We start from the raw sequence: 11137 nt of genomic DNA, 5'->3' as shown, positions 1-11137 counted from the left end.
CCTGACTATGGGTACCTCAGCCCAGTCTGTGGAGGGCCTTGTGAGTAAAGACTGAGGAACACTGAAATGAGATTCACATCTGCACACTGCAACCTAGATAGTCTGTGCTTCTAGCCTGTGGGTTGAAGAATTTGAACTCACAGCTGCCTTGTCAGACCAGACCTAAACCCAAGCCTAATGCCCTGGCCACAAGTTTAGAAAGAGCCAGACCTATCAGAGCCAATTCTTTGTTTGTTTGTTTGTTTGTTTGTTTTGAGACAGGGTTTCTCTGTGTAACTCTTGCTGTCCTGGACTAGCTCTGTAGATAAAGCTGACCTCCAACTCACAGAGATCCACCTGCCTCTGTCTCCCAAGTGCTAGAATTAAAGCCATGCACCACCTCCAGCTTCAGAGGCAATTCTTTCAGGCAAATCTCCCCATCTATCTTGCTGATTCTCTGCCTCTCTCTGCCATGCTCTGTAGCTGTGCTGGTGTGCATGCATTGGCACAAATCCTGAGCATTTTAGACGTGAAGAAAACCCACACCCAAATAAGGCCACATGCATGCACACATATACATAAAATATACATGTAATAAAAATTTGAAAATTAGTGGAGACTGCCAGGGGTTAGCTATGGGTAACATCCTGTCACCTCAGTGAAAGCAGGTGGTGTGGGAGAGACAACCCAGGAATTTGTCAGTTCCAACTCTCTTAGTGCCCTTCCCTAGGGTTCCAGAGTTCCTCTTCTAACCTCTCAGATTTTCAACAGTCTTTTGGTGCACTTCCGTTGAGCTCCGACTCTGTCTTGGTTTGAACCTTCCCACAAGGTTCCGACCTTCTTTGGTGCAGTTCCATTAGGATTTTGCCTCTCTTGGTGCTTTTCACTTATGGTTCTAACACCTCAGTACTCCATCTTTCTTTTGTTCACTTTGCGCCACAGCACTCCATCCCTCTCTTGGTGTGCTTCTCTCTAGTCTTCAACTGTTTGTTGGTGCCTTTCTATCAAAGTTCAGAACCTTTTGGTGAACTTCCCCTCTGGGTTGGACCCTCTCTTGAAGTGCTTCCCTCTGGGCTGCGACCCTCTCTTATACTTCCTAGGGTTCTGATCCACTTCAGGGGCCCCACATTGACGCGCTGCTTTTCTTGGCTGGTCCCTCAGAACTATGAAGCTCTTCAGGCACTCCTCTCTTGAGACTTGGACTCTTCTTTTGTGCCCGTATTTCAGGGATTTACCTCTCTTGACACCCGTCCCTCAGTTTTCAGAGCCTCTCTGGGAGTCCTCCTCTGAGAAGATTGGAGCCTTGAGGGAAGAGCACAGAGAGTCGGAACCATGAGGGAAGAGCACCAAAGCAGGGTCAGAGGTCTAACGGAAGTGCACCAAAAGACCGTTGGCGATCTGAGGAGTTAGAAGAGGGACTCAGAACCCTGAGGGAAGGGCACCAAGAGAGCTAGAAACCTGAAGGAGAGGCGCCAACAGAGAACTGGCCCCAAGACAAAGTTAGAGCCCTGAGGTAGGAGCATCAAGAGAGGTCTTAAGAGAGAGACTTAAAAGAAGTGCACAAAGAGATGGTTGGAACCCAGAGGCAAGGTTGACAAAGGAAGATCTGAACCCTGAGGAAAGGGAGCCAGGTACCCTGAAGGAGGGGCATCAGAAGATGGTTATAGCCTTGAGTGAGGAATGTGTCAATAGAGATTGGGGTTGGGGGCCGAGAAAGAGGCACCAAGACGAAGGTGGATCCCGGGGGGAGGAGCTCCAGAAAAGGTTTTAGGTACTCCAGGGGGCAACCCAAGAGAGTTGAAGCCCTGAAAGAAGGGCTCCAAAGACTTTTGTAGGCCTGAGGAAGGACGTTAAGAGAGGTTGAGAGAGAGTTGGAGCTTTTAAGGAAGTGCTTCAAGACATGGTAAGAAGAGCCCTGAGGGATAAAGAGAGAGCCTTGATAGAGGGTCCCAAATAACAGAGTTCTGAGGGGTCAGAAGAGAGGGTCAGAACCCGGAGGGAAGTGTATCAAAGGAGTCCAGCCTTAAAGAAAGGACTCCAAAGACTGAAGAACCCCAAGAGTGGTTCAAAGTCTTGAGAGAGGGGTGCTTAGAGATCCTCAGTGCCATGAGGGAGCAGGAGCTATGGCAAGAAAGGGAGAGACCTAAAGGTAGGACCCCCACGACAGTCAGATTCCTGAGGGAGGAGCTGCAAGAGAGGATCAGAGCCTTGAGAGAGTTTTGAAAACTTTTGAGGTCCTGCCTTTAGATAGTCTCCTTCCCAGGGCCCAAGAAGAGATGCTACGAACGGCAGCAATAATCTGCGGGAAGTGAGTCTGAGTACTGAGTACAGCATGCTCTTATGTCCATCCACTTTATTCCTTTAAGACAAAATTCTATCTACACAGCTTCAGTTCTGGTCTCACATTCAGCTACTCTCTGTGACTTTTCTCCCTGTCCTCTCATTGTCCTAGATCTAAGCTCTTTTGCTCTCCACCTCATCTTAGTACTCTGATCCTCCATCCATTTTGTCCTTTTCTCTCCTACTCTCCTGATCCAACACAATTCACCTGCAATCTACAAACTCTCTGCCTAGCCTCTTCCTGGTCAGGTGGGGCAACCCTGCTGGGAGCTAGGAATTCTGCCTCAGTACTTCACTGCACCTGGTGTGCAAAAAAACCCTTTTGCTCTAGAGTGCCACTTGATCTGTGAGAGGGGGAGGGTCTGAGCTTCATTTGCACAAGAAACAAAGCCATGCACTTTGCCTCCAAGGCAGTGTCTCCAGAAGGATGTTTACCCCAATTCAGGAAACCTTTTACATCATGGCCTAGGATGCTTGAGAAGTATTTCAGATAAATACACTGTTAGGACTTCTTGGAAGCATACACAGCATACAAGAAAATCATTGCAGGAACTGGCTTATATGTATACAAAAGCTAAAATATCACGCAGACTCTTTAAGCCATGGCTTGACCTTCAGAAAAGTCATTGGCCTTCCAAGTAGTAGCTTGTGTGACAGTAGCTGGATTCCATTCCATTTTCCTGCAGCTTGTAGAAAGAGATAGTTGCCAAGAGAGCTTGAGAGCCCTAGGGAGAGGTGCAAAAGAGGGAGAAAACAGAAGGTGGGGCTGAGAGTTGATCAGAACACAAATGGAAGGGCACCAAGAGAGATTGATAGAGGGGGAGAGAGGGGGAGAGAAGGAGAGGAGAAAGAGACAGAAACAGAGAGAGAGAGAGAGAGAGAGAGAGAGAGAGAGAGAGAGAGAGTCAGTTGAAGCCTTGAGGGAAGGGCACCTGAGGGAGTTGGTCAGAGGCTTGAAAGAAGGACACCACTATGTCCAGAGGCCTGAGGAAAGGGCACCAGGAGATGGTCAGGGATCAGAACCTAGGAGCAGAGCTCCAATATAAGGTCATCTGGAAGCAGAGGCACCAAGGTAGAGCTCCTGAGGGAGGAGCACCAAGAGAGTGCCAGGTTCTGAGGGGTGGGAACAATATAGATTCAGAGCCCTGCAGGGGAATGCCAGGTGAGGGTTTTCAGTCTTGGGTGAATCACTCCGATGATGTGAGTGAAGGAATGACACTCCAGAGAGCTTGAAGCCTGAAGGAAGGAGTGAAGGTACAGAGACCCTTGTGTGGGACAGTCTCCAGGATGGTCTCCAGAAAGAGGATGTTGCTCATCTTCCTCAGGCAGGGCCTTCTAGAACATTCCCCTGAGTACAGACAAGTCCAGTGGGGCCAGTGGCTGAGAGAATCTAGCAGAACTTGAGTAACTAGCCTGGAGCATTCCAGAAGGGCATAATAGATTCCAAGCAAGCATCCATGTTCCAGATATGAGATGATAAGATCCAGCCCAGTGGGACAATTCCATAAGGAAACCCCAGAGGATTCTGCAGGATGATTCTAGAATGGAAAAGCAAGAAGATGAGGAAAGGTTTCTAGCAAGGGTAGGATAACCTGAAATCGGATGTTAGGGTAGAGACCAGGTAGGAGAGGAGGATATGGACTATGCCCATGGGAGGAAGACGGTCTAGAAGGGGGAAGACGGCAGACCCATCAGGACCATTTTACAAGTGGGAAACAGATTCTGAGTATGGAGCAGAGAAGGATGGAGGAGACAAGGACCTGAAACTCCTGGGGTAGGAGAAGTAGGACAAGACTGCCAAGGCCATGACCCGGCATGCCTCCTCTGTGCCTTGATCCTCAGGACATGGACCTGGGGCAAGGAGCCTGGCCCTCACTGATGGACATGGTTCCCTTCACTTTCAGGTTCACCTGTCTGTTAGAGATGATGCACCCCTTCTTCTTGATAATTCTCCTGGGACTCCCATGGGTGCACACCACTGTCAACAATACCAGTGGGTTGGGCAACAATACCAGTGGGTTAGACATGGTCATCAAACCTAGGCAAGGTAAGTATGATCTCAAGACTCCCAGTGTGTTGGATGGAAGGAAGCTCCACCTAGAGCTGAATAGGGTTATAAGAAGGCTTGTTTGGGATTGGGCTCACCAGAACCAGGTGGCATGAGTATTGTTAGGTTAACTTGAGACTCAAAGATACTCCTGAGGTTGAACAGGTCTGAGGAGACTGAAGACTGCCACAGAGAGCTGCTGACTAGGAGACCCCAGGGAGCATCTGTCCATAGCACTTCCCAGCAGGGACAGCGGGTGCTGAGTCCAGAGAAACACTGGAGGATTGTGGTGTCCTGGGTGGCCACTGTTCCATGGAGGGATGGACTTCTTTGAAGTGCTCAGCTGTTTACATGTGGCCAGCCCTTTAGAAAAAGGAAAGGTTCCTAATGAGTCTGCTGCTATTCTGATGATGGTCTGGCCTTGCCTTAGACTATGGCAGGATCTGAGCTCTACAGGCATTGGGTGGCTTATACAGAGAACAGTATTGGGAAGGAGCTATGATGGGAGTATAATGGTGAAAAGACTTCTTGGGGAAAAACCCAACAGTAGTTTTTTTTTTTTTCATCCTCAATAGAATTTATGTGCTATGTGTGTGCAACCACAAACACCTTCTTATGCACTCAAGAGAGAACCTGTCGTGACAATGAGAGACGCTGTGCAATAATTGCCATACGTAAGTATCTGTATTCTGGTCACAGGGTGAGTAAGCCTACCTGCACAAGTTTGGGGGACAGGCTCAGTCTGTTCTCTCTGCAGCCAGATCCACCACTCTTCTGGCAGCTCCTTGAAGTGAGAGCCTGTTCACAGGTGCTGTGTTCAGCCCACTGATAGGGCAATGTACATCTGCTCATGGAGCCAAGAGCCTGTGGTTGATGATAGGCTGACAGTCTACACATCCCGAGTATCCAGGGAATGAGACTACTGTGGCCCATCCATGACTTTGTCCCAGGAGGTCTCTCTATTCATATGGGCAGACACCTTGGTTCAGCTTTTGTGAATCTTTGCATGCATGTTAGTTTCTGATTTTGTGCATTAACATCCTGTATTAGTTACTTTCCATTGCTCTGATAAAAGAGCCTGAACAAGAAAACATCTAAAATGAGGCATTTGATTGGGCTTCTGTCTTCAGAGGGTTGGAGTCTATAAGGGTGTAGGAAAGGCATGGTGGCAGGAACAGCTGAGAGCTCACACCTGGATTTACAAGCAGGAGACAGCACTAACTGTGAAAGGTGCTAAACTTTTGAAATCCCACAGCCTGTCCCACACACCCCCCATGACACACCTCTAATATGGCCACACCTTCTGGTCCTTCCCAAATAGTTCTACCAACTGGGTAACAAATATTCAAACATATGAGCCCATGGGGGGCCATTCTCATTCACACCACCACACACCCCAACTAGCCAGATTCAAGCAGTGAGATGCCCAGTTTCTCAGGGTGATGCCTGCCATCTGAGATGGAAAAACTAGGGTTGAATCAGGGCACACAACAGGCGAAATAAATATTACTTACATGAGCAGTGATTTTTTTGTGGAGGAGACAGGAGAGATTGCAAAGAAGCTGTAATAATCTTCAGTCGTGTACATCAAGTAACCCATGATGAAAATAGCTACTGGGCTGAGGAATGGGCAGGGAATGGGATGGTATTTCTAAATGTAGGCAATCAGGCAGCTCTGAAGTTCCCAATTAAATGCCCCCTGCCATGGTGTCTAGACTCAACAGCACAAAGGCTAAACTCATTACAGCTGTAGATGGAGGATAGAAGAACTTTGACTGGAAAGAGCAGACAGCAATGGTCTCAATACTCCTGCCTCTGTCTGGGGGGAAGTAGCCCTAGTTAACACATGGCTGATTTGTTCCAACAGTGATTTGTTTCCAGAGGCAGCTGAGGGACTGGACTTGCCCCTTAGGCTTTATTTTGCCAACGTCCACCACAGGCAACCTGATAATACCATTAACAAATGGAAGTCACCATATGAGACCAAGACAGAAATGGCCAAATGCATACATTTTCCATGGTTCCTCACACGAGCTCATGGAATTAATGGAAGTGTGTGATGTTGAGCATCGACAAGGTCCTCATAAATGGAGCTATGTGGAGTTATTTCTCCATCACAGTGCAATTGAGCTGTGAATTATTTTGAGGGAAGGACCTGCTGGCTCCTTGACAGGAAGGAACCTTTCTAAGCAGCCCAGTAGGCAGGGAGGCCACCCTGGAATGAGGAAATATTGGGAGTTGGATGATTTGTGAAGTGAGGACTCATCAAAAATGAGTAGACATCTCTGACAGAGAGCTGAAGCTTAACTATGGATTGACACAGAGTGTATGTGGGGGAGGGGGCTGCTTGGATCTTGATCACAAGGTCCTTCTGTTGTACAGCAGACAAGTCTCAGGGCTGTGGACGGTAAAGTAGTCAGGGTGAGTCCCACATCAGAAGAACTAAATAATGGCTCAGGCTCCAAGGGGAACAAGCAATAGCAAAGCCTCAAGCCTTCAGCCCAGGGATTCTGGCAGGGTGTTGCCAGTGGGGCTCACTTTACAGAACTCCAGTTGGCTGAAACCAGAGAAGATGGCAGTCTCGTTCTCTATGGAGTCTTGCTTGAGCCATCTAATCTGTGCTGGAGAACATGCATCTGTAATCCCAGAACTCTTACTGTGAGTGGGAGGCAGAGGTAGGAGAAGCAGCTGGAAGAGAGCAGGTCTGCTAGCCTGGAGTAAGCATAGAGGTAGAGACAGGAGGGAGACCTCACTTCAACAAGATGGACAGTGAGGGGCGCTCCTGAAAGCTATGCTCTGACTTCCTCATGCATGTGGGTAGCATGTGTGTCACACACACACACACACACACACACACACACACACACACACACACACACAGGTACAGGTGTAAAGGAAAAAGAAGTGGGAGATTAGAAAGGTCAGTGGCTGCCAGAGATGTGTGAAGGGGATGAGAAGGCAGAGGCAGGCATCTAAGGAGACCAACTCGTCCTGCGTGAGACCCCAGTGGCACCCCTCTACAGGTGTCAACCCCACAGCATGTGGAGCACCAAACCTCTGTGGAAGCTGAGGTCATGGAGTGATGGAAAAAATGTCAGCCTGGGTCTGTCGACTATGAAGTGTACTGCTGAGGTACAGGCTGACAGAGGAGGAAGCTGTGCCTGGGACAGGACGTGTTCAGAAGAATTCTCTGCGATTTCTGATCATTTTTTTTTATAAGCCCCAATGGTAATTAAGGAAAGGTCTACAAGTCACTTCTCTCATTGTAGGCTCTCATAGTGCCACACAGAATACCAGCTTCATTGCAGGCAATTCTATTAGATGTATGTGTCTGGGACTCTACACATTCATTGTCCATGCCCACAGAATGTTCCCAATATTTCCTGTGTACTCTGACCCACTAACACTCAATATTTGTTTAACAAGTGAGGAAATGAACGGATTCTGAGTCATGACATTCTTGAGGCAGAACTAGAGGATATGGTACCATGAGTCCTGAGAGTTTTCTCTAGGTGTAGGAGGTGAGGAGACTAGGTGATGTCTATCCCCCTCCTCATAAAGTCCCAATGGCAAGGCAAAGTGCAATTCTACTAACGTTCACCCCTGTGCTCTGTACATAGATGCCAAAGCTTGGAAAGCCAGGTGGGGGTTGGGAAGGTGTTTATCCTGGAGTCGTGAATGTGGGCACTTCTTTGTGCTCTTAATCCTCTCTGGAGTCTCAGAGAGCATAGCTTCTGGTCAGTGTTTCATTCTAGACCTTGGTAATGCTTAGGGTAATATTAGAACCAAACTGAACAGGGTATTTCATTTGCATAGCTGTATATTTCATGTACATAGCTGTATGTAGCTGAGATTGAAGTTTCAGCTGGGGAGGAACAGTGACAGGTGTAAAGATGGTAGCAATGCATAGAAAGGTAAGTGTAGAAGTTGTTACTGGAGCGATCAGGCTCTCTTGTGTACTTGTATGATTTCTCTCAAGCATTCTTGACAATGTCTAGTTGTGAAATAATCATTTTTTACACTGTTTAAAAGTTTCACTCTGATTGGTGGAGTCACCAGCCAGAGGCAGAGAAAGCATGACATGTAGGATATGAGGTAAGAAGCCATGAGCCATGTAGCAGCAGGTAAATAATAGAAATGGTTTAAATTAAGTTATAAGAACTAGTTAGAAACAAGCCTAAGCTATCTGCTGAGCTTTCATAATTAATAAGAAGTCTCCATGTGGTTTATTTGGAAGCTGGCTGGTGGGACAGAAATATCTGCCTACAATGTCTCAATTTAAGGTTATGGAGCCAGCTGTGGTTGACTGTGGTGGTGGATTTACAATGAAGATGTGAAGGTGGTCATTTTCTTCCTCTTTTCTTCTAGGTATGGACTCTCGGCAGCTCCTAGTCCTCAAGAACTGTGTAGATGACTGCTCGTTTGCGCTTGTTCAGCCTCCACCAACCCCTAGAAAGCTTCCACCAACCGTTTACTTCTACTATACCTACTGCTGCTCTGGCTACCTTTGCAATGAAGGAGGACCTTCTAATATAGAGAGGGACTTGTCACCCCCTGTTGTGATTGAGGAAGGGCCAATTGCAAGAGCTGTGTGTCTGGGCGAGTTCAACCTTCTCCTGAACCTTTCCTTAATCCTCTCCAGCATCATACTGACCTGAGAGCCCCTCCTTGGGGTAAACCCATCTTCCCACAGCTGAAAGCATCTTTGTTCTTTGTTGTTTCCTTGTGAAGCAGAGACAGTGTTCAGGGCATCTGTTGGGCCCCTTCGTAGCTTGTTGTAGGAAAGAAATAAAGACATTGTTGAAAATGCCCCTGGCCATTGTTTTCTTGCTGTATGGGAGCATTTAGCCTGGGTTCTCTACTCAGACAAGCTCACTCCCCTTTTATATCCTTAGGAATTCCGTTGTGGGATCATGGTTCCAGCTACTTGACACCCTTTCAACACTGTAGGCTAAATACTCATCTCACTAGGTAGGTCCAAACCATTGGGCAGCCTTGGTATATGAGTGTTTTGAACAAAAGACAGAAGTGTTCTGAGGTCAGTCAGTATGTAGGCTGATTAGTCAGGTCCCCAGCTCAGCTCTGGGATGACTAAGTCCTTGCCAGATCCTTTCCATCCTCAGGTCATGGGAGAATGGAACAGGGAAGGTACCTGGCAAGCAGTGGCACCTGGACTGCTGGGCCTGACAGTCACCTCTGTGTTTTCCCTGTGCTGTGGGACAAATTCCTGGGCAACTGGCTTGTCTCTCCCACACCACCTGCTCTCACTGAGGTGACAGGATATTATCCATGGCTAAGCCCTGGCAGTCTCCACTAATTTTCAAATTTTTATTACATGTATATTTTATGTATATGTGTACATGCATGTGGCCCTATTTGGGTGTGGGTTCTCTTCACGTCTAAAATGCTCAGGATTTGTGCCAATGCATGCACACCAGCACATTACAGAGCATGGCAGAGAGAGGCAGAGAGAATCAGCAAGATAGATGGGGATATTTGCCTGAAAGAATTGCCTCTGAAGGTGGAGGTGATGTAAGCCTTAAGTCCCAGCATTAGAGAGACAGAGGCAGGTGGATCTCTGTGAGCTGGATGTCAGCCTGATCTACAGAGTGAGTTCCAGGACAGCAAGAGTTACACAGAGAAACCCTGTCTCCAAAAAAAAAAAAAAAAAAAAAAAAAAAAAAAAAAAAAAAAAAAAAAAAAAAGAATTGGCTCTGATAGGTCTGGCTCTTTCTAAACTTGTGGCCAGGGCATTAGGCTTGGGTTTAGGTCTGGTCTGACAAGGCAGCTGTGAGTTCAAATTCTTCAACCCACAGGCTAGAAGCACAGGCTATCTAGGTTGCAGTGTGCAGATGTGAATCTCATTTCAGTGTTCCTCAGTCTTTACTCACAAGGCCCTCCACAGACTGGGCTGAGGTACCCATAGTCAGGCAGTCTACAGAGGTAAAGGTCAATCATATTTTCATGTTACCATTGCAAGAGCATTTAGACTGAGGTGCCTCACATGCTTAGTACCACACCTAAGTGGACATGCACAAGAACTATCTGTAATAATACAGTGGAGAGGCTTTGGTGGGTTTGGACCACGGTGTCCTTCAACAGGTTGGCCACACCATGCAGACATGGCAGACGATGGCGTGGTGGAGTGGAAAGTTACTCACACAGCAGATATGACATCTCCATGGGAAATTCATTTTGTGTGTGTGGGATTGTAGTGGTATTTGCTCCACCATGACCTTGAGGTATAGGGCCTGAAGGAGGAGGTGCTTCCTGCCATTGTATGTGACCTCTTAAAAGCAGAGGGAGAAGGGTCACATGCCCCTTTTCCAAGCTTCTGCCTAGGAGGCAGATTCACTCCTGTTCAGCTGTCTACTCTGTTCTATATTCACGAGTGTATTTCCTCAATTTACTTTAATAAATTTCCCTAATACTTCTTAAAGAGACTCCTGTGGATTTATTGCTTTATCTGGTGCCCAACCACAAGGATCTGAACCCCACACATCCCTACTGGGGTTACTCATGTGGTCAAACCCTAAGGTATGTGGGTGGCTCCTGGTGAGTTTTCCCACCATGCAGAGCCTGCAGGAACCCCTGGGACCTGCATGACCTCTGCTCAGGTGACCATCCGCATACAGTCATTGTGGGTGGAGCCTGTAGGCCAGGCAGCTCATGTGGCAGTGCTTCTTGAAACCACTGCCAGAAGCACAAGCATTCTGTAGCCCATAGAGCACTGCATCAGAGAGAAAGGTGTCTATGCTAGGCACCTTTCTA

At 47.5% G+C, this 11137-nt stretch overlaps 1 protein-coding gene across 3 annotated transcripts; it reads left to right on the top strand.

Annotated features, from left to right (window-relative positions):
* The first annotated feature begins 596 nt into the window (after nt 1-596).
* Nucleotides 597-9176, top strand: Gml (glycosylphosphatidylinositol anchored molecule like). Of its 3 annotated transcripts, none has more exons than XM_037197556.1 (4): nt 597-1610; nt 4224-4366; nt 4942-5040; nt 8735-9176. In XM_037197556.1, the coding sequence occupies exons 2-4, from the start codon at nt 4243-4245 to the stop codon at nt 9022-9024; spliced, it is 513 nt and encodes a 170-aa protein (XP_037053451.1). In that variant the 5' UTR covers nt 597-1610; nt 4224-4242; the 3' UTR covers nt 9025-9176. The 3 variants fall into 3 exon arrangements, with proteins under 3 accessions (XP_037053451.1, XP_037053449.1, XP_037053450.1); XM_037197554.1 differs by having other exon boundaries at nt 597-2287; XM_037197555.1 differs by having other exon boundaries at nt 599-1492.
* The last annotated feature ends 1961 nt before the right edge of the window (nt 9177-11137 follow it).

The sequence above is a fragment of the Peromyscus leucopus genome, chromosome 20 (genome assembly GCF_004664715.2).
Source record: "Peromyscus leucopus breed LL Stock chromosome 20, UCI_PerLeu_2.1, whole genome shotgun sequence".
Classification (NCBI taxonomy): domain Eukaryota; kingdom Metazoa; phylum Chordata; class Mammalia; order Rodentia; family Cricetidae; genus Peromyscus; species Peromyscus leucopus.
This window is presented reverse-complemented; position numbering and strand designations above follow the sequence as displayed.